The sequence below is a fragment of the Lontra canadensis genome, unplaced genomic scaffold, assembly GCF_010015895.1.
Source record: "Lontra canadensis isolate GAN:19392208 unplaced genomic scaffold, GSC_riverotter_1.0 scaffold13, whole genome shotgun sequence".
Lineage (NCBI taxonomy): Eukaryota > Metazoa > Chordata > Mammalia > Carnivora > Mustelidae > Lontra > Lontra canadensis.
In genome coordinates this window covers 15,669,221-15,691,227 of record NW_022631007.1, presented here as the reverse complement: position 1 = coordinate 15,691,227, position 22,007 = coordinate 15,669,221, and the positions used below count along the sequence as shown (strand labels likewise).

Sequence of the window (22,007 nt, the reverse complement as noted above, 5' to 3'; positions counted from 1 at the left end):
GAGGAGGGGGGAGCCACCCCCGGCCCCCCGAGGTGGTATGGGCGCAGCAGAGAGGAGCTGGTCCTGAAGGGGTCGTGGGAGGGCACCCCAGCAGGAAGCGAGCCCAGGGCCCCTCCCTGCACATGCCCCATGCAATGCCCCAGCAAGGGATAGGGAGGGAGGAAACCCTGGAGGTCAGTAGGACCAGAGTCGCCCTCCGTCTGTCCTGCGGCCCGATCTTCCCATCCCTGGGAGGAACAGTCAGGTTGAAGGGTGACAAACCTGGGAGGGGGCGTTAGAGAAACACAGAGCCTCCCCCGCTGTGGCGTCCAGCCAGGATGCAGGCGTCTGAGCCCAGGACCGGCTTGCCTGGCTTGCCTCTGGCCCCGGGGTGCCGGGACCCACAAGAGCCGTCTCCCAGCTCTTTGGGGGCAGGAATAACTTCATTTGACCAAAATACATCCTTTCCTTCCAGGCTTGGAGGGCAACAAAGATCCGCGCTGCTCCCAGGAAGGAGCCAAGGGGAGACGGAGACCCTCAGCTTTGAAGTGAGAGACGGATATCAGAGCTGAGACACTCCCTGGAGGTGGGTGACCCCCCACACCCCGATGGGAGTCTGGCTTCCCGCGGGCTCCCAGGTGCTTTCACAGGTCGGCTTCACCATCCAGCCTCCCGCCCTGCCCTGTCCCAGGTGACGCATGACCGTGGTGGACTTTGTCCTGGGAGCCTCTGGGGACAGGAGGAGGAGACCTGACCCGGGGGCAGGGGCGGGGCTGTCTCTTACCTGTTTTCTGTTGGAGCAGAACCTCAGTCTGTCCCCACCCGAGCCACCATCCCCTGCTTGCCTGCCTGTGGGCGGGGCGGGGGAAGCAAACCTTGCCAGGGGCCAGAGGAGGGAGAAAGGGGAGAGAGGTGGGGGTCCTGCAGGACCCGGTGATGACAGGCTGCCAGGCTTCCTGGAGGTGATCAGGCCTCGGGAACACGTGAGTTGTTGTTTTAACTTCTGTCTGCTTGCACAGTGTGTGTGAGTGTGTGTGCATGTCTGTGTGTGAGTGTCTGAGTGTCTGTGTGTATCTGTGGGTGTCCGTGTATATCTGTGTGTGTGTCTGTGTACACATGTGTGTGAGGGTGTCCGTACCTTTGCCCTTGTGGGCCTAAACAAAAGGGCCAAGGGTGGGGGGAGGAGTTTGTTTTCCGGAGGACCGGAAGTGCCCCTGTTTGGAACCCCTGTGGCTGGCTAGGTCGGGTCTCGGAAGGAGACTCCTGTTTATACGGTGGCTTTGGGAAAAGTCCAGCTCCAGGCCTGGACTGTAAACCGCTGGTGGGGGCGAGGAGCCAGCCCTTCAAGGGACCTGTCTTGGAGGGATCAGGGCGCCCAGTTAGTGCAGATTGGCCTGGGTATAACCAGCTTCTCAGTAATCTCCCTGTTCTTTACACGCCCCTGGGCAGGGAGGACACCAGTGACATCCTGGACAGAAGGTTCAGCAGTGCAGAGCCTCCCGGAAATGCCCCGAAATGCCCTCCCCTACCCCAAGAAAGGACCAGCTCAGATTTGCAATCCTTTCTTTTTCCCTTTGGTAGAAAAGAGATGAGCTGGTAAGAAATGTTAAAAAGGCCCTAATCAGGATGCTCCAGAGGGCGTCTCTTACTCCTAATCATGAATATTGCGTTCCTGAGAACATCTTTGTGTTTAGAAAGACTTCAAATAACCTCATCTCGATTAAATTCTAGAGGCTGGGTCAGAAGTCACATTTTCAATTTTCTCTCTGACCAGAGGGCTCCAGCCTGTGATTATCGGAAGCTTACAACATGTCATCACACAAAAGTTGTACTCAAAAGTGCTTTCTGCAGTCTTCTGTATTACCAAGAAGACAGTTATGACCAAGGAAAAAATCCTTAGTGGGGAAATGGGTTAGCAAAGTGGAAGAGCTATAGGAATGTTCTGTGGTCAGTGAGCATATCATGCTGAATGCGTGTGGAACGTACACAGCAGTGTGGAAAGCTGTTTTTAAAGGGAGGATACATCATTTTATGTTAAAGCTCTGGGTTTTGGTTTGCTTGTTTTAAGATTCATAGCCTGAAAACTAAGAAGAAAATGGGCAAAAATGCTTTTTCCTGGTTATATTAAGGGGGTGAGATCTGGGGTGATTTTTTCGTATTGACAATGATGTGTTTATATTTATTGTAAAATACTATTTTTAAACAAAGAGATGTATCATTGCCAAAGGAATGAGATGCTGGAATGTGATATCGGAGGAATGGATCATTTGTTCATAGCCCACCTGTTTTGATTAATTCACACATGTCTTACGCTAAAGATTTTCTAGACTTAAGAGCTTTATTAATCTGAGTGTATAAATAGCAAGGAACCCTTGAAGGGGTATCTTTAACTTCTCAAGAATGTATCACTGTAGGTGTGTTAGAACTTTCTCTGTGCAAATTATGGTCTGAATCAACGGGATGCCTGCTTCCAAGCAGCAGCCGTTAAGTACTTCTGGTTAGAAACAAGGGAATAGCTTGGGATAACGCCGAAAAGTCGGGACATTCCATTCTTAAAAGGATTTTTTTTCCAGCTTGGTTGAGCTGTAATTGACATCCAACATTGTGTAAGTTCAAGGTGTGCGCCATGTTGATTTGACCCATTTGTATACTGCAATGTGATGGTCGCCATGCTGTTAGTGACCCCCTCCGTCCTATCTCATAGTTACCACGTCTTTCTGGCCCTGAGAACATTTAAAACCTACTTTCTTAGGACTTTCAAGGACACAATATAGTATCATTAGCTATAATCTCCATGTTGTCCATTAGATGCACAGAACTTGCTAACCTTGTAACTGGAAGTTGGTACCCTTTGACAGGCATCTTTCCATTCCCCTTCCCCAGTCTTTGGTAACCAGTGTTCAACTCTGTTCCTCTGAGTTTGGGGGGGGGGAAGCAGCACTTTATAAATTAGGGTTTGCTACTGAGCTGACTTGCCCTCTCAGCTGTGAACCCAGGCTGGCGGCTCCCCTGGGCGGGCTCATCAAACCACTGTTCTTGATGTGGGAAACGCAAAACAGGTATTCCCAATGCCTGTTGGAGATGCTTCTTCTGCTCAGCCTTTTGGCAGATAGCCCAGTTCACTGTGAGGCCAGCTCCCTCGGGTTGGACCAGCCATGCAAACTGCGGGGGTGGAAACAGTATGTCTGTCCAGTTATGGCTTTTTTGTGGAGCCATTCCTGTGTGTGCATGGAATATTTATTTAGCACCTACTATAAGGTCCATGATTATGGTCCTTGCTCTCCTGGGAGGTTACAACCCAGAGCATGTGAGTATTAATACAATTATTATATAAAGTGAATCTTACTGGAGGTTACAGTCCTGCAAGAGAGATAAGTCATTAAAAAATAATTTTATGAGCTAAGACAGAGTTCAAAACCAGAGTTATTTCAATCAGGAAGAGGGACAGGGACTGACTTCGGGGCATGTGATGGCAGAGACTGTTTTATCAACTGCTGCTGCTGGGGACTGGATGTGATCGGGGTGGCCGCTGTGGTGGGACAGAGGTTTGCATCTGTGGGACAGAGATCTGAGCAGATCTAGCAGATTTCCTCGAAGCTGGCAGCTCCCCAGGTGACCCCAGGATCCGCTTCAAAAAAACAGAGATAGAAAACTTAAAATACTTTATCTTTCCAATCCTTCTCTGAAACATCACACATCGACACTATAAGCATCATACTTAATGGTGAGACCTGTGAATCCCACATAAGATGGGCTTCCACACGCCTTCCCAAAACTCCCCTCCACTGTGTCAAGCACCCTGTCCTCAAGGGGCAGAAATGGCTCTGAATCCTTCTCTCAGACCCTGTCACTCCTCAGTCACTTGTGCTGGGGACAGTCTTATTAGTAGTTAGGACTCAGGGCTGCTTGTTCCCGTCCCCACCCCTTCCCCACTCCCAAGCTCGCCCCTACCCCTCCTGTCCCTGCAGGCAGACCAGACAGGGACAGCTGCGGGGTGGGGGTGGGGGACATGGTGTGCTTCTTGCTGCTGTTGCTTTTGTCTCCATTCCTCTTGGAAGTTCTTTCCCTTCCTCCATTCCCATCACCCTTGGGGGCCTCCCTCCTGCCCATGGAGTGAGGAGGAGGGGGAGGCTGTTCCCAGGACTGCCCACCCCCTTGTGGGTTTCCATGTTTTTTAGGGGAAGTTTTTCTTCCTAGAAGCGGCCCAGATCATAAAGGGAGACAAGGTGGGGACATTAGAACATCACTGGTCCTAGTGAAATAGTGGATCTGGCAATGGTCTTCAGGGACCCCGAGCATCACCCCCAGAGTGCGTGGCCATTATTGGCCTTCTGAAGAAATGCAAAGCACGTTCATGAAGCATTCTTGCCAAACAATGGCCTGGTTCTGATCAGATTGCTGTTCGATCCGCCAGGCTAGAACAAATACGGGGTTCACAGGACAAGAACAGGGGATCCAATCAGCCAGAGGAAGACTGCGAAGCTGATTTCTTGAACAAATTAATTACAAAGAAACAAAAGAATACGTGTATATATACTGAGATTTGCAGATGGAACAACAGGGTGCCTGAGGTTTGCTTCACACCGGTCTTGGTGGGAGGGGGTCTGGGGATGGGCGGGAACCAAGGTTTTGGAAGTGGAGGAGAGTAAGTGAGGCCCACTAGGACGGTCTCCGTTCCACGGTGGAGGGTGCCTGAAATTTTCTGTAATGAACAGATATGCAGGGTTTAGTCAAATTTATTTTGATCACAGAGCTGGTTTTCTCTACGGCGTATCCCTCACAGGTGCTGAGGCTTTAGATACAGCAGGAAAGACCAAAATGTTTTGAGGTCCTTGAAACACTGACCTTTTCTTTAGGTAGACCCTAGATCCTTTCAAAGCACCAGCTCCAACCCATGAGCCTCAATGGAGAGAGCCCATTGCCTCTCGGGCGATTTCAGTACTTTTTGGAATAAGTAATCGATTTTTTTAAAAGTGAGAAGTAATGGGAACGAGGACGACAAGGCAGCGTGATGGCCAGCACACAAGGACTATTTTCCAGGGCATGTAGTGCTTGAATGCAGTGGGTCCTGCTGGACACCTTCAGACACTTCCTGAGCATTGCTAGCAATAAACCTGTCACGCAGGGTCTGCTCGCCCCGCTCTGTGGTGAGGGAACAGGGTGCTGAGTGGCACAGGGTCACCAACCTAGGCTGCTGCCTCAGACCCTGAGCTCCCTGCTGCTCAAGGCTGTCTGCCTTCCCCCAGGGAAGCGGCACCGCAGGGGCGAGCTCACTAAGATGATTTGGCGGCAGACATGCAACCTCCTGCATCTGCTGTCTCTTGGCAGGACATGGCACAGGCGGGACGGGTCCCCTCTCCTGGGGATGGCCTGGACCAGCCCTGCGTGTTCAAACTGGTCCTCCTGGGAAGTGGCTCTGTGGGCAAGTCCAGCTTGGCTCTCCGGTACGTGAAGAATGACTTCAAGAGCATCCTGCCCACCGTGGGATGTAAGTGACATGGGACAGCATGCCCTTGGTCAGTCTGCTAGAGGGGAAGGCAGGGCGGTGTCCCAGGGGTGGGGCATTCCCACACTCTCCCGGGGCCTCGGGTGGCACCCAGCACAGCAGGGAGGCGATGAGGCCCCCCCTTGGTCAGACACATGTGCTGTCCAGAGAGCAGTCTGGTGTCAGCTTAGTGGGAGGCTGCAGGGGGCAGGGGTTCAGGGTCAGGGCCTTGGGCCCCTAGGGCATGGTGTGAGGGGTTGTTCCTGGTGGACGGGGAGCCCAAGGGAAGGCCCCCTAGGCTCGGCCACTCAGCCGCCCAGATAGGCCGACCTCGTACCCTGCCTAGGGTCCCTCCTGCCAATGCTGCTCCCCTGGGTAGTGTCCTGAAGAGCAGCTCCCTTTCTGCCTGGTCTTAGTTTACCACCTGGCCTGGATTGGAGGATGGGGTGGCATGGAGGGAAGACCCACTCCCTACTTCTTAAAGAGGTAACAGGTCATAGCTCTTGGGGAAAAGGGCCTTTGGAGCATCTGCTGGGTTGTTGACTTCTGTCACACGCTGTTCTGGGGCTGGAAATCCTGTTTTCCACCTAAAATAGAAACTCAATGCGTACTTCATGCCAGCCCTCCTGGGAGGTGGCTAGCATGGCCAAAGAGAGATCCCCCACTCAGAACCAGAGCTTTGGCCTCAGACTTGGACTCTGCCATGGACAAGCCTTTTGCTTGGCACTTAGTCAAGTCCACTCACTCACTCATTCATTCATTCATTTACTCCCTCCCTCACTCATGTAGCGAGCACCTGCTGGGCATGGCCTCTGTCCCAGGCCTGCACTAGGTGTGGAGGGCTCTAGAAGACGCCAAACAGGGGCACTGGACAGGGACACACAATGCTAACTTTGATGTGTGCATTAGCTACTTGGAAGCCCTGCAGGCTTCTCAGGACAGTGACTGCCAAGAGTGCCAGAGGGACATGGGGGCCGAGAGACCTGCCAGGTCCAGGCCCCCAGCACTCATGGTGAGCCGGGCAGAGAAGGGGTGAGGGGCTGGCTCCAGGAGGGGGGGAATCTCCGGAAGAGCTCATAAAGATGGTGGTTCAGGCTGGCTGAGGGGGCCCAGGGCGACCTTCTCCATCTGCAGGAAAAGCGACACCAGTCAGCCACGATACTGGACCGGACTTAAAAGAACACAACAAAGTGCTAAATCTGGCCTGGGGGGTGGGGGGCTTCTGTGGAGAGCAGAGACGGGAGAAGGGGGACTGGCCCAGCCAGAATCCAGTCGTGCCCATCATTTGTGTATCCTGCGGGGATAACTATGATGGTAGCACCTTGAAGCCCAAAGTATTTACTGAAGGCCCTTTGCCAAAACAGTTTGGGCCTCTGCTCTACCAGTATGGGAGAGGGGGCCAGTCCCCTAGGAGGCAGTGGGCTGCCACCGTGTTCCTGTGGGAGAGGAGAGGCAGCGTTGGTGGTGTGGACACTCACTGTGAGCCAGAGACTTGGCTCCATGGGACCAGCACCTGCTGGATCCAAGTGGGTAGGCTGCAGTGAGGACCCTCCCTGGGGGGCAGGAGGGGACTCCTAAGCACAGAGCCAGCTACGCCAAGGACAGTGCAGTCACTCTGAATTAATGGGAAGTTTACTAACTTTCCCAAGCCTGGCAGACAGTGCTTCCCAGCCTATAGCAGGTACAGGAACGGTGGGCGAGGACCTGTCCCTACTCAAAGAAACTTGCATAGGTTCCTTCCAGGTCTGGGAACATGCTGGCATCCTCCCTCTCACCCTTCAGAGGTTCTGTTGGGCTCAGTCGGGTGGGCAGAGCCTGGGCTCAAGTCAGAGTGGGGGTCTTTGCTTGGGGGGCAGGCCTAGGGGTGCTCTCTCCCCTCGTGGTCCTCTGCCTGGGCCCTGGACCAGCCTCATCCTCATGGGCAGCTTTGGCTGTCCTCCCTGCTTTCAGGCTCGGGACCCTGCCTCTGCCTTGGGGCTGGTGCTTCGGGTCTTTGTTTCCTTCCCACTGTCCCTGGAGTGTGTACGTGTGTGCACCACCAGACACCAGAAACCACCAGACAGGCGCCCATGGAGCCGCGAGCCTCTAGCTGCATCTGGCAATTGTTTATTCAAGCAGCTGCCGACCACGGGGCTAGAACTTCCTGACCCTTAAATCTCAGAGCTGACTTCACATGCTTTATGACACCACAACCTGTGGAGGTTGCTGTCACAGTGGCTACATTGTTATAAAAATAAATAAAGAAGGGCAGTTAATGATTTTATTTGTTATTATACTATGATGTTTATCTGTATATTATATTCTACAGGATTTATTAGTTATCATGCCATTATAATTAGTACATCATTGTATGTTATCATAAAGGTCGGTCTTCCCACTTCAAACGAGGTGATGGAATACTATCCCTCCTTTCAGTTACGTCTGTGTAGTCTGCGTTGTACAAAAGCCCTCCAAAGGCAGATGCTTCCATTGTCTGTCTGTCCCCTGGCTGGACAGGGTCTTCCGGGTCTTGCCCTGAGACAGCTGGAACGCTCATGTCCCCAAAGCAGAACGAGCGTGGGAATTTCAAGGGAGCACAGGCCCTTGGGGGTCAGCCTACTCAGGGGAGACCCGAAAAGCTCCCCAGCCCCCCCCCCCCCCGCGTCCCACTGCGGGAGAGCGCCTAGCAGGGGAGGCGGGGCAGCTTCAAGGGGGAATACTATGGGGGGGTGCTGGGGGCTTGAACCACGGGGAGCTCCCGAAGACCCCACTGGGCTCCCCACAGAGCCCTCATCCTGGAGTCCCAACGGGTCACAGCCCCGGAATTCTCCCTGCTTCCTGGTGCTAGCCCTGCTGTCTTAGTGACATCTTTTGGAGCAATGGTGACATCTAGTGCTGGTGTGCGTATTTACTGGTGGGTCGCCGTTTCCTGTGTGGGAGGGAAAGACAGCCCTCATTCAGCCTTGTCACCATCCTGGCCCTTGTTCCTGCTGATTGCTTGTCACAGCACCTTGTTTCAGTTAACATGCGTCTCCAGATTATTCAAGCAGACAGCACCTGAAATACCATTTTTCTCCTAACATTCTGTTTTCATTTATGACACAGCAGCTCCTCTGTAAGTACCAGGTCATGTCCATCCCTTGGTACATATCTGTATTTACTTTTAGACCATTTCTTTTGTTTAAAATAATAATAATATAATAATAAAGCTAGTTCTATTGAAATGCAAAAAAAGAAAATTTCAGGTTCCCTTCAACCCCGACCCCGCTGATACTCTGTCCAAGGAAGGCACATGTGGCCGAGAGGCTTCGATGAGCAGAATCAGCTATTTGTTGACATTAAAACCAGACAGAGCACCACCTCGTTCCTTAGGTCGACGTTTACGGAGATACTTTATAATCTGGGGCAATACAGTAAGGTGGGGGAAGGGCAGTCTGTCATTCTTACGCCCTTCGCTGTGCAGATGGGGGCGCTGCACAGCTCACCTGCCTGCAGGAGCCTCCCCCCTCCCCCCCATGCCCCCAGAGGATGGAGGAGAGACCAGGGCGGGGCTGTTGCTGGGTTGCCAGTGCTGAAGTCTGTGGTGGGACCAGAGGAGGCAGGAGACCTGGTCTGTGCTGTGACGGGACCACGATGTGTAAGTGCACCAGGCGGCCCAGCTCAGTCTACCCGAGGCCCCGTGAAAATGTGCCCATGGGTCTCCTCCAGCTACGTATTCTAGAAACGGAAAAATTCTTGGTTCTTGGCCCAAGCCCACCCCACCCCCTACCTTGAGGCCAATATCAATTATTCTTCCTGGCTTTAGCTGTGACGATGTAGAAAATGTGGTCAGTGGGTTTCTGAACAAGAGAGATAATTAATGTGGGCTCTTTCTCTGATTGGAGCCAAGGGCTCCATGGGTCTGGGGAGGAAGTTTGCCCTGGAGAGGAGTCCAGGGGCCCTGGAGGAACCTCATGTCTCTCTCTGGGGGAGTTAAGGTTCTCCTCTCTGTAAACACCCCATCACTCGTGCCTCATCATCACTGGGACTGAAAGCCCTCCCTGCAAGTTTGTTGGGGTGCATGTGGATTGGAGCTCGACCAGCAGCCATCATTTATAAAGCAGAGAAGGAGCAGATGGGGAGCTAGGGTTGCTGAATTGGGGGGGCTGACCCGAAGGTGTTTCCTGTGGGGAACCTGCCAGTGGCGGGTTTTAGAGAACAACCAAAATCAAGTTCAGGAATGTGATTGGACATGATAGAAGGATGTGGACACAAGGCCACCATCCCACCCTGTGAATCAGGGAGAGCCCAGGGCAGGCAAAGGAAGGGGAGCTCCAGGCACAGACCCTGCTCTCCTCTCTTTTCTTGTGGTTTGACACCCACTGTGGGAAGGGGGCACTGTTGGCTCGTGGTGAAGAAGAGGGCACTGAGATTTAGAAGGGTGGGAGAGAGAGAGAGGGAGGGAGGAAGGGGGAGAGAGAGATCATGGGTTCTGTGTCTCTTCCTATAAAGGCACTGATCCCACAGTGGGGGCCCCATCCTCCTGACCTCATCTAACTCTGATTACGCCCCAGAGGCCTCACCTCCTAAGACCATCACTTTGGGGGATAGGATAGGACATGGCCTCTAGGAGGTTTTATCTGACTTCAGATTTGTGGCTGTGCAGCGAAGGGCAGGATGAACAGGCGGACACCGGGGTGGGTGGGTTCTGTTAGGAGCCCCCCGGAGCTGGAGTCTTATGCCAAAGAATCATGATCTCAGCCCAGACTCATCCCTTAGCTTCTGTTCCTAGCAGGATACATTGTCCCCCCACAGCTCTGTCTGCATCCTGCCTCAGTGGCACAGCCCGGGCTCTAAAGACCATGTCTGCTAAAGCCCCCCACCCCGGGCTTCTGTTTCAGGTGCATTCTTCTCCAAGGTGGTGGACTTGGGCTCCAAGTCTCTGAAGTTTGAGATCTGGGACACAGCTGGCCAGGAGAAGTACCACAGCATCTGCCACCTGTACTTTCGGGGCGCCAACGCTGCGCTTCTGGTGTATGACATCACCAGGAAGGTGAGGCTCGCCTCGGACACGTTCCCACCTTCCTTTGCAAGACATCTGCCTTCTGTTCCCCAGGCGCAGGGATACTCTCTTCTGAAGGCTTCCTGTGACCAGCCCATGCTGGTGCTTTATGGTAAAACCACCACAGCCAGTGGGCAGCACTTCTGTGAAAGTCTGTCACTTCCTCCAGGAAGCCCTCGCCGATAACCCCTGCTCCTGCTACTGCATGGTTGAATTTGTGCCCCTCCATGGTCCTCTCAGAACACCCTGCATAGAGCACCCCCATCTTCACTCCTGATGCCTTGGGGGCCCGCGGCACTGGTGATGGGTGTGTCGCGCAAAGAGCTGACGGCCCCTGGCTGTACATCCGCAGGGTGTTGTCTGGGTAGATGCTGAGTACGAGTCAGCAGGTACTTAGAGCTGGAGGAGGGAAGCCAGGGATCTGTGGGAGCTGATGGGGCGGGGGGGCACCTGACTCAGCCTGGGGTAGGGGGTGCTTCCTGCAGAAAGGGAGGAAAGTGGGGATTAGCATGTTGGGGTTGGGGTGGGGCAGGGCAGGGAGGTGGCTGAGGGCAGGTGAGCAGGAAGAGTGCAGAATCTGTGGGTGGGGTGGGCTGGGGGCAAGCACGATGCCACGGGCTGCAGCGTGGGAGGCTGCCCACCTGAGCAGCTCAGAGGTGGGGGGAGGGGCTATGTGCGGGGGGAGGGGGGCGGCTGTCATATGGCCAATGGGATCGTATGCCTTTTAACAGGACGCCGCTCGCCTCTGCCTGCGCTTTCCAGGATAGCCGGTGAAACCATCCACGGGGTTTGTTCTGATGCGTTTTCCCCTTTGTCAGGATTCCTTCAGCAAGGCTCAGCAGTGGCTGAAGGACCTAGAGAGGGAGTCCCCCCCAGGGGAGGTGGTGGTGATGCTGGTTGGGAACAAGACGGACCTCGGCGAGCAGCGGGAGGTGACGTTCCAGGTAGCCCTGACAGTGTCGTTTTGTTCCCTGAGGGGCCAAGAGAGTGACCCCAAAACATACCTGCAGCCTTCACTCCGTCGCCCGCCCACTCACACGCACACCACACGCACACATGTCACACACGCTTGATCACACATGCACAAACACATATGCTTCCCGCTTGACTTTCCCTTAGGGACAAAGATTTTGGGGCTCTCCTGGAGACATCAGGTCTAGAGATGGCGCTTCCCCAGGCGTGGGGAGGCCAGCTCCGCGGCGAGCTGGTGGCAGGTCGGCCCTGGGTCCTGTGTCCCAGAAGCGGGGACGTGCCGTGCCGCCAGCCTGCAGGGACCCCCTGGCTCAGCCAGGGTTGTGAGGAACCCACGCCCTTCCTGCCCTGCTCTCCTGTGTTCCCTTAGGTGGGTTTTCAGATCTTTTCCTTTGTGCTCAATAAATTAAGTCCAAATTTCCTTGCTAGCAACTGAGGGAGGGATAGACCAGAAGAAAGCCAGAGCTTTGTAAAGTGACCCAAGGTGGGATAGAAGCCTTGGGGATGCCCGTAGAGCGCTGTGAGACAGCAGGCGGTGAGCGAGGGGTGTGTGCTTGGGTCCGTGCCTGCAGGGTGTGTGTGCAGGCCAAGCATATGTGTGCGTAGGAAGGTGTGTAGGTGTGTGTGTGAGGGAAGGGTCTAGGAGCGGACAGGCAGGCGGGACGAGTGGAGTATGGCTGGCAGAGGGAAAGGCAGGGTGCTCGCTGTAGTGGGTTGGCTGATGCCGCCAGGAGGGGAAGGCCGTGATGAGAAGGCATGTGGGCTCAGAAGCAGAGATCCCAGTGTGTGGCGTTAAGGGGGGGCAGTATTTGGGGGGCAACAAGGAGTCCTCAGAGGATTTTGAGAAGCTAGGGGCCAGGGCGTGATGGGTGATTTGAGGAAAGAGTATTTGGGGGCAAGGCCAGGCCGAATTAGTTGGGGAGACCAGGCCCTGGGTGGGGAGATTGCTGGGAGGCAGGCAGCCGAGCTCTGGGGGAGCGAGGGGCCTCAGGCGGCGGCACCCCTGCCCTGGGCTGAGCCCGTTCCGCCTGTGCAGGGAGGCCTCCTGGCTTAGAGCTCACACTAACGGACACCCTGAGGCCAGGGCTGTAGACCCCACCGACCACCCGGGGCCCTGGGCCACCCCCTGACCTTTTCTTTATTCTGAGCTCCCACTAAGCACAGCTGGACCTTGAGTCTACACCTGGAGGTCCAGGTGCCAGGGACACGGGCGTCCAGCCAGGGGGACGACGTCGGGTGCTTTGGCCAAGGCAGGGACAAGGGGAGCACAGATTCCAGATGAATTCTTTGGCTCTCATTATCAAATAATTTCAGAATTACAGAAAGCATTGCAAAAGTACTACAAAAAGGTCCTGTCTGTCCCGACCCCCCCAAGCCCCCACTCCCAGTCTTCCCGAATGCTAAGGTTTCGCATAAACATTGAATCCAATCAGAAAGTGGACATTCCTACAATAGTACGAAGTATTCATCTTTCTCGGATCTCAACAGTTTCACACTAGCACACTTATGTATCATTCCCTGCAGTGCTGGGGGGAAAGCCAGGAGGGACCCCCAGAATCAGGGCTTAGATGCGCTCCCCCCCAGGAGCTCTGCCTGCTTCCATTCCATATTTCCTGCCTTCTCGCTTGGTTTTTCCCCCATGTCAGAGCCCCCAGGTACCAGAGGGGAGACGTGAGGGCAGGGAGCCACCAGGGGAAGCTGGTGCTGGGGCTCTGCTGGGGTGTGGGGCCCTCATGGAGGGGCGAGTACCTCCCTGCCTTCCCACCACCCTCCTCCCACCTCCCCAGCCCTGGGCCCCTCCAGGAGCACCACGACCCAGAACGGAGGAACCCTCACTGGTTCTTGGGTCTTTGAAGGCAGCCCAGTATTCCTAGGAAAGTGTGTTTTGTAACCAGTGTGGGAATTTTGTTTCTTTTTCCGGCAGGAAGGGAAAGAGTTTGCGGAGAGCAAGAGGCTGCTGTTCATGGAGGCCTCAGCCAAACTAAACCACCAGGTGACTGAGGTCTTCAACGCTGTAGGTGAGTGGTGGAACCCCCAGGAGAGCCGGGGTGGGGTTGGGGCTCAGCTCTGGCTTTGCTTCTTGGCTCTCCTTTCTGGTATCCCGGGACCCAGCAGAGTGTCTCCAGGGGCCCGAACTTGGTGGCTCTGCGTTAATGTCAGGGAGGGTGGGACCTGGGACAGCCTGGTGGGCTTTCTCCCAGACCACTCTCCTCTGCCCTTCGCAGCCTGGGAGCTCCTGCAGAGAGAAGAGAAGAAGGAGGGACGGCAGCAGCGTGGAGATGCAGGGCTGGCTCTGAATGGGGCATCTGCCGGGCAGGCCAGATGCTGCCCCCACTAGCAGCAGCCACGTTAGGGTGGGGGGCCTGGGGAGGATGCCCCCCAGGCCAGGAGGCTCAGCAGGGGGAGCCACTGCCTCCACCAAGGATCTGAGTCACCATCAAACAGGCTTGTTCCCTGAGTCCCAGAGGTTCTGGAAGCTGGCATCTGCCAGTGTTCCCACTTCCCAGAGCCGGTGGGAATCATTCAGGAGAAGATCCGGGGCTAGAGGGCTTCTAGGGCCGATACAGAGAACGTTCACCTTTTAGCATTTGTGGGCCCTGCTCCTGGGCTCCCAGGGAAGCTGTGCTTTAATACTTACCAAGGTCAAAGTGACTCGGCAAAACCTTTCCAAAGCTTGGGCTGCATTTCTGCCCCGAGCACGCACTGTGCATCGCCCTCATGGGAAAAAAACCCACAAGGAACATTCTAAACATAAAGATAAGGGAAAGGAAACACCTCCCTGGTCCTGGAAGATTAAAGTCCTATAACCTGGCACACACTAAAACCAAGATAAAAATCTGTAACTTTCTGGAATGTCCTTTGTCGCGATGATTTGTAACTCTTTATGCAGAAGACATATATGAGCCTGTGCCAAATGTTTCTTCCTGGGAGCATGCTCTCCTTTGTGAAGGTTGTGTGTCCTAGGTAGCGGTCTCCACTTGGGTTCCAAGAAAACGCTTTTCCTTTTCTCTTTAATGTTTCAGAAAAGGTTTGTTCAATTTTCATTGATGGGAAGTGGTGTCGGCCTTCCCCCCACCCCCTGACATTGATACCCAATGCCCGGGCCAGGTGCGCCCTCCCTGGCCCAGATGGCTGTCCCCTCCGCAGTCTCACTGTCCATCTGGGGCTGGGCCCGCCTGGTTCTGGGAGTTGGGGGAGGAGGGGATAGGCCCGCATGGGGGTGACAGTGCCGGGAAGATCACAGGGCTGCGTCCACTTCCTACATCTCGGGGCGGTGGCCCCAGGAGGGATGGCATCTAACGGGACAGCTGGGGCGGGGTTGGGGGTGGGGGACCAGCCCCTCCACCCTCTCTTCTCCTGGCTCTGAGTTCAGCCAGTGATGCTTGTGCCCAGGGAGCCTGAGGACACAGATTTCTAGCCCGTGGTGTGAGCGGAGCTGCCCATATGTCTGCAGACATCCAGCCGCTTTCTCTGAGCTGGTGTCGCCGAGTTTGCAAGGCTGGGGTTTGTGATGGTGCGTGTTCTAGGAGGGCTTGTCCCAAGTGAATGAGGAGGTGGGCCCAGGCCCAGACTGTGGCTCAGGGCCGCAGGTCACTTCTCCAGGGCTGACACATCGTGCGTTCACCCCATTACTGCCTGCCTCCAGGGGGAGGACCAGATGGTCTTTTGGGGAGGTTAGCCCTGATATCAAGTTGGGGGTATTTCAGAAGGTGAGCTGTTTTGTGAGGTGGAGAGGCGCTGTTGGTTTTCATCCTTGCCCCGGGGACTGGGATAAGCAAGTCTGAAATTGTAAACACTAAAACACCGCGGTCCACCTGAAAAGGCTGCTTTCGCTGTATCGCGGGGAGGATCAACAGCAGGACAGGGTAAAGCATCCTTTCACGCTTACTCTGAACTCTTGGCATCCATGAGGGGCGAGCCAGCGTTTCTAGGGGCTCCTCTGCACTGGTTCTCTGCTCGCGTCCACCCTGCCACAGGCCTATCATCCCAGCCGAGGGCCTGGACCTTTGCTTGGGGCCCAGCGGGCAGGGAGCCCTGAACTGATCAGGACACACCCCAGCATTGGCTAGGACCCGTCCAGTTGGGGTCGTCTCAGTGTGGCTGTATCCTGCCAAAGGTCAGGGGTCCCAAAAAGGCTCCCTTCTACGTTCTGGCCCCTGGTCCCTCCCCCATCCTGCAGGCCTGGGACCCCCTGCATTCCAACCTCAAGATCATGGTATGTCTTCCCAGACAAATGCAAGTTTCCCAAGGCATCTCTTGTCATGCTTGAGAAAAGCTAAAGGATAAATACAGAAATAAAAGCGTCTGAGAGGGCCTGTTACCCAGATTTCCACTCACTCTATTTTGTTCCTTAAACAATTTCACTGGTGACAGTTTCTGACAGTAGTCAAGCCGCACTCTGTTTCATATTATTCTCATGTAGATGCAGTACGTGGGGGTGAGTCCCCGGGGTGCCAGGCTGTGTCTAGTGCTCCCCTCACCTCCTGGCTGCAGCAGGCCCTGGATCCCCAGTGCCCACCTGGTGGGTCCCACCTTGGAGGCGGCAGGAGGCTGAGGTCACCCCTGGCCACTAGGTGGCACTCCAGCATCACTCAGGACAAACCCTGGGGCTCAAGGGCCCAGGGTCCCCGCCTTTGCTCTGCTAAATGCCAGGCTTTCAGAGAAATTTCCTGTGAGTTGATTGAGGCAACAGGAAGTGGGGGAAATAAGGATGATGTGTGTAGGATGCCCACATATCTATGCCTCTTTCCCTCCAGTTTTGTCAAGTTTGTATCACTGCGCTAGAATTTATTGCTAGAACATATCCTTGGACGGATTTCCACCAGGCATCCCTCTCCGTGCCCCTACACTGGATGGGGTGCCTTGTGCTTCTGGAGCTCAGGTTCCCCATAGCTCTGGATGTGATGGCTCCTCACCCTCTCCTCCGCCTCACCAGGCAGGTGGCTCAACCCTGCATTAGAATCACCTGGGAGCCTCCTTCAGCAGCACCCCTGGCCCTTCACCACCTGCCCTGGTTCCATGGGTCTCCAGGGAGCTTGCACCCAGGGCATTTCACCTCCCCGGTGAACCTAATATTCTGGCAAGATGGGCAATGCCCCGAGGCCAAGGGCTCTGTTTTTCCTTCTGCAGGGTGCTTGGTGCCTGGCAACATCAGACACATGCCAGGGGCTCAACCAACGTGTGTCCAGCAAGAGGATAGAAACTATTCCTTCCCCCAGAGACCTAAAGAAAAGGCAGGCCCTCCAAAACCAGCCTCCATCACAACAGACAGGGGATTCTGGAAGGGTCTCTGTGCCACGCTTTGCCCACCTCATGTCAGCTCCATCCTGGAACCTGTGATGGGGGGTAGGGTGGGCAGTGGGCGTGGAGCACGAAGAGAGATGCATTCCCCATGAAGACTCCTGGGAGAAGAGGTCTGCATTGGCCTCGAGTCCCCATGGGGGTCAGCCTGGGAGGCCCCTGTCCTGCCTGCCACGGGAAAGCTGCTCCTGCCCCGCTCAGCCTGGGTCTGTACCTGGGTCCTCTCTGGAGCTGGGGGAGGTGTGTGCCCCCTTGTAGGTGGTGGGGGCAGGAGGCTCCGGGGGTTGAGATGGGGCCCCTCGGAGGAACCCTGCTGACCGGCCTGCAACTTTACCCCTTTTCTGTCTTCTGCTTCTGTGGGAGGTGTCGCCTCCAACCCCATTGGAAGGGTCCCCTTCACATGGTCAGAAAGAAAACCCCAGGCCCAAGGAGCCGCTGAAATTAAGGCATCAGTAAAGCCAGATTTCATCCTCAACCCGACCGCAGTTTCTGCTATCTCTGGAATGTGACCTTCAGCCTGCCGCACTGGAATTTCCTGGAGGCAATCCTCTGAGAAACCCTTTTTCCCCTACCAGGGCAACCTCACCTCAACAAGGCTAATAAACTCTAAGACAAAAGGAGCTTTCTCTCTGTCTTTCAACACCTTTCCTTCTCTGCACCTTGACAGAACCTCTCACTACTGGCTAGACTGGATGTGGCCCCATTCATGAATAGCTTAATAAAGCCAATTAGATCTTCAAATGTTTGCATTTTTTTTTTTTTAATAGCCCAGAGGACCTGACTCGGATCCATTCTTCTTCTTCCAAAATGTATTCCCAGGGTGCCCGGGGGCTCAGTCCGTTGAGCCACCCGCGTCCGACTCTTGATCTCAGCTCAGGTCTTGATCTCAGAGTTGTGAGTTCAGGGCCCCCGTCGGGCTCCTTTTATCCTCTTCCTGGAGCTCCCACTGGCCAAACTGAGGACAATCTGAGCACCCAAAAATTATTTGTAAGTGTTGAACAGAGAGAGAGAGAGAGATACCTCCTTTAGAAGAATATGGTAATAAATGTGGAAGGAATTGGAGAATCTTCCTGGTGCAATGCGCTGGTGAGGACATGGGCTCCCAGCGGGGATGTTCAGTGGGTGCTTAGATCCTTGGCTGGGGGCTCTAGATAAACCAGCTGCTGCCTCAAGCACACAGTGAGGGACAGGAAGACCCCTTATAGCTGAGATCCTCCTCCATGGGAGGGTCGGCCCCAGCATCAGTCCGAGTGGGGCCTGGACTGTCCATCAGATGATGCGGGACAGAAGGGACACAGAGCCCTGGTGTCCCCAGTGAGTAACCCATCAGACTTTCCCTCTCAGACCACAGGAAATGCGGGGACGGAACATGAACAAGGTAACCACCCTCTGGGGAACAATCCACACATCACCTTCATTTCACACATCATTTCACAGGATAACGCATCTGGGCTCTTGTAAATGTCCATGTCATGACAAACTAAGGAGCAATGCCTAACAGCAACAGTGGATTTAGGTTGCAACCTGGTTTCAAAAAAAAAAAGAAAAAAAAAAAAAAAAAAAAAAAAAAAAAAAGAAAGAAAGAAAGAAAGAAAGAAAGAAAGAAAGAAAGAAAGAAAGAAAGAAAACAAGACAGCCAAGACTTTCTGGCCCTGGGGATTTTTTGAATATGGACTAGAAATTAGATGATATTACAGAATTATTAAAAAATGAATCAGGGACAATAATTTTATGGTTATGCAGGAGACCTTATTTTGAGGAGGAATATATGGAAACATCTAGGGGAAATGTCACGATGTCTACAACTTACTTCCAAATGGGAAGGGGGAGAGAGAGAGAGAGAGAGAGACAGAAATGCGGTAATGGTGGTTGAAACTAAGTGGAGGGTGTGTGGATGCTCGTTAGGCTACATTTTGAACTTCCTTGTATGTTTGAAAATTTTCATGATAAGTTGTAGGAAACATACAACCTCCCGCCCCTTCCTCCCTCTGGGACACAGAAGAGGTGCCGGAGTCTGGAGCTGCCCAGCCTCATGCCCTTGTGTTGTCCTGTCTGAGCTTCACCCTGAACTGTGAACTCTTCTCTGAGAAAGTGTGCAATTCAGTGGTATTAGCCCATTGAAACTGTTCTGCAGCCACCACCTGAGTCCGGTTCCAAGGCATTTTCATCCCATTAAGCAGTCACCCTGACAACTGGCGATGACTCTTTTCTGTAAATTTTCATGTAGATCAGATCTTGCAGGATGTGGGTTTTTGTGTCTGGCTTTTTCCACCTAGCATCACGTTTTCAAGGACCCAAACTGGAGCATTCAGTCCAATTCCGTCCCTTTTTATGGCCCAATCATAATCCATGGTGGCTGGACCACGTTTTGTTTATCTGTTCATCCCTGGCTGGGTATTTGGTGTTTCTACCTTTCTGCCTCTTGTGAATTGTGCCGCTGTGAACATTTCTGTATAAACATTTGTTTGAACACCTGTTCTCACTTCTTCTGGGGACATACCTGGAAGCGCTGTGGGCCATATGGTGACTCGATGTGTAACCGTCTGAGGACGTGCCAGACTGTTCTCCTGGCTGCTCGCTCTTCCAGGCCTGGGCCAGCACCTGCCTGCCTTCGGCGCAGTCCTCGCCCCTCCCATCCCTGTGCTCACTGCACCCTGGGGAGGTGCCTACGTAGCAGGGGCTCATCCTCGGGAGAGCTGACCTCTGCCCTCCCTGGGGTCTCCCTGTGGCTGGGGAGGTGGGGCAGCTCTGCCTCCTCTCCATGTCTGGGGAGCCATGGACGCCCCCTTCCTTGAATGGGAGCAGGGACAGCTGGGGTCTGGGGTCCTGCAGGCTTGCCCTGGGGCCTCCTGAGTGAGGCCCGACAGAAGTCCTGTGGTCAGGGTGGGTTCCTGAGACACTGCGAGCAGGGTGAAAGCAGAGGCCCATGTGCTTTGGGTGTGGAAATAACTGGATAAGCCTGTCCCCACTGCTCTCCTTCCCTCATGCTGGGTTGGAGAGGGCCATGGGGAAGGGGTCTACATTGAACGTACACAGGATTGGCCAGCAAACATGTGCTATGCCTGCCTGAGCTGTCGAATGAGACGGGTGTTACTGCCCCAGGGTGTTTAGATGTGGAAACTGAGTCTCAGAGGGAAGGGCTGGCCTCCACTGCCCGGTCGGAGGCAGGACATAGGGACATCTTGGTTGAGTTTGAAACAAGCAGCTCATGCTTCTCTTTCTCCTTGGAGTACTCAGAAAGGAGGTAAAAGGGACTGGGCTCGGAGAGGGACAGGTCAGGCTGAGGGGCTGTGCTGCTCTCTCCCCGGGGCCTCCTGCATGGGGTGGTGCAGTGCACAGCCTAGGCAGTCACTCAGAGCAGCCCAGGTGGAGGGCACACATGCAATAGGTTGCAGGTGACCCCAGAAGACCCCAGCTCCCTTACTCAGTGTGGGGTGCCTTCAGGCAAGTCATGGCACATCTGGGCTGCGGGGCTCTGAGTGTCCTTTCAAGCAAACATGCCATGAGGACAAACAGCTCCCACATGGCTACCACAAAGACACGTCTAAGCAAGGCCAGCTGCTTTTATTAGGACTGGAGGGAAAGTAGCCTGTGGAGCGGGGAATGTGGGGGGATGGCTCCACAATTATTCCTCTGTGGGCTGGGCTGTCACCCATCCTGGGCGGGCTCGGCACCTCCTTGCAGGGGGAAGCAGGCGGGCTGTCGCCAGAGGCTGGGCTTCGCCACGTCCCTCAGGGCCGCTCTCCTCCGGCCGAAGCGTCCCACGGGCCTGATTCTGCGGCCCGTGTACCAGGCGGGGTCGATGTCCGGGGCTGGGAAGGAAAGGGTGAGGGCCGCACGTGGGTGCTGTGTCCACGGCACGCGTACGCCGTGCACTCCCGTGGGTGGCAGGGTCCAGTGCACACATGCAGTGCTCCCCCAGGGTCCCCAGCTCACGGCTGTCCACCTGCCCAGGCCATGCTGGGACCACCTGTGTAGCAGGGACATCCAGAGGGTGTGACGAGGCCAGTGCTGGACAGTGGGAAGCTTTGGGAAATGGGAATTCAAACTCACCAGCACCCCCTACTCCCCCACCCAGGTACTTGGGCCAGGGGTAGGAAAGGCCAACTCTGGCCCAGGCCACCCTCGGGGGCAGGAAGCGACCCCCTCCACCGTGTGCTGTGCAAGGACAGGGGTGCCAGAGAGCCGGTGACAGGGCCTCTCTGTGGAAAAGCCTGGTGAACAGCAGGCCACACCCCTTCCAGAGCTGAGGCACCTAGTGATGCTGGGACCCCTGGTTAGGAGGTGGCCAGGCCCCAGCCACGGTCCCTTGTCCGGGGAGTGGTGGTGGCAGGTGAGGGAGGCTAAATCTGGGTGTCCTAGGCACTCACTGCGGATCTCCATGGAATGCTGGTGGGCTTGGCCGGCAGCCCCTTTCAGAGCCAGGCACAGCAGCAGCAGGCACAGCAGCCAGGTCTGCAAAGCCTTCATCCCCCCTGCTCCTCACTCAGACACCGATGGAGGTGGGATCCCACACAGAAGGGCGCAACCTGGGGCGGAAGACCAGAGTGATGTTAGGCACACGTGCAGGTGGGTGCTCACCAAGGTAGCTGCCCTAGATAATGTGAGCACTGTGTGTGTCTGTGTGCACAAATGTGTGTACACACGTGAGTGCACGGCATCCAACTGTGCGTGAGTGTGCACATGTGAGTGCATGTGTGCACACACGAGGTGTTAGGAGTGCATTTGTGCTGGTGTGCATAGGAGTATGTGCACGAGTGAGTGCACATGGACCGGTGTGCATGGAGTTGTGTGTGCATGTAAGCCAGTGTGCATGGGAGTGTGTGCACATGTGAGTGCACGTGTGTGGGGCAACACTGCATTGCACACTCCGATCTGTGCTGGGGTGGTCCTGGGCACATACCTAGCAGACAAACCCAACTCTTTGTGAAATCTGTCACCCTCCCTGGGACCTCCTTGTCTCCTCTGTCCAGAGAGAGTTACCTGAGGCCATCATGTGTGTGTCAGGCTCTGACAGGCCTAGGTTTGCACCGACCCTCTGTTGTGGGAAGGATCCGGGAGGTGTATAAAAGTGGGTGCAGAGTGATGGGCTGTGTTGGACCTGCTTTGGTCTTTCTGTCCATCTGTGTTAGGGAACTGGAAGGATGGGAGGTCTCTGTACCGCTGTGCATGTCGTGCACCCAGGCAGGGAAGGGCAGAGGTGAGTAGGCTGTGGGGGGTATGGTCCCAAGGAGCTCAGGGTCACTGCAG

The 22,007-nt window shown here is 54.9% G+C and overlaps 2 protein-coding genes across 4 annotated transcripts; one reads left to right on the top strand and one right to left on the bottom strand.

Annotated features, from left to right (window-relative positions):
• Positions 1 to 830: 830 nt before the first annotated feature.
• Positions 831 to 14,169, top strand: RAB17 (RAB17, member RAS oncogene family). 3 transcript variants are annotated; one of them, XM_032857579.1, is made up of 6 exons: positions 831 to 962; positions 5,308 to 5,467; positions 10,324 to 10,475; positions 11,303 to 11,428; positions 13,381 to 13,474; positions 13,682 to 14,169. In XM_032857579.1, the coding sequence occupies exons 2-6, from the start codon at positions 5,311 to 5,313 to the stop codon at positions 13,792 to 13,794; spliced, it is 642 nt and encodes a 213-aa protein (XP_032713470.1). In that variant the 5' UTR covers positions 831 to 962; positions 5,308 to 5,310; the 3' UTR covers positions 13,795 to 14,169. The 3 variants fall into 3 exon arrangements, with proteins under 3 accessions (XP_032713470.1, XP_032713471.1, XP_032713473.1); XM_032857580.1 differs by having other exon boundaries at positions 833 to 941; XM_032857582.1 differs by lacking the exons at positions 831 to 962; positions 5,308 to 5,467 and adding an exon at positions 9,008 to 9,080.
• A 6,236-nt stretch (positions 14,170 to 20,405) lies between these two features.
• Positions 20,406 to 21,227, bottom strand: PRLH (prolactin releasing hormone). The gene is made up of 2 exons (XM_032857979.1): positions 21,128 to 21,227; positions 20,406 to 20,569 (listed from the first exon to the last, which is right to left on the bottom strand). The coding sequence occupies exons 1-2, from the start codon at positions 21,225 to 21,227 to the stop codon at positions 20,406 to 20,408; spliced, it is 264 nt and encodes an 87-aa protein (XP_032713870.1).
• Between the last annotated feature and the right edge of the window lie 780 nt (positions 21,228 to 22,007).

What these genes read in the sequence shown, in the direction of transcription:
- RAB17 (XM_032857579.1), top strand. Translation starts at nt 5,311, where the DNA reads ATGGCACAGGCGGGACGGGTCCCCTCTCCTGGGGATGGCCTGGACCAG. An exon ending in TGTATGACATCACCAGGAAG is followed by an intron (nt 10,476 to 11,302) that starts GTGAGGCTCGCC and finishes CCCCTTTGTCAG; the next exon opens with GATTCCTTCAGCAAGGCTCA. An exon ending in AGCGGGAGGTGACGTTCCAG is followed by an intron (nt 11,429 to 13,380) that starts GTAGCCCTGACA and finishes TTTTTCCGGCAG; the next exon opens with GAAGGGAAAGAGTTTGCGGA.
- PRLH (XM_032857979.1), bottom strand. Translation starts at nt 21,227, where the DNA reads ATGAAGGCTTTGCAGACCTGGCTGCTGTGCCTGCTGCTGCTGTGCCTG. An exon ending in GCATTCCATGGAGATCCGCA is followed by an intron (nt 20,570 to 21,127) that starts GTGAGTGCCTAG and finishes TTTCCTTCCCAG; the next exon opens with CCCCGGACATCGACCCCGCC.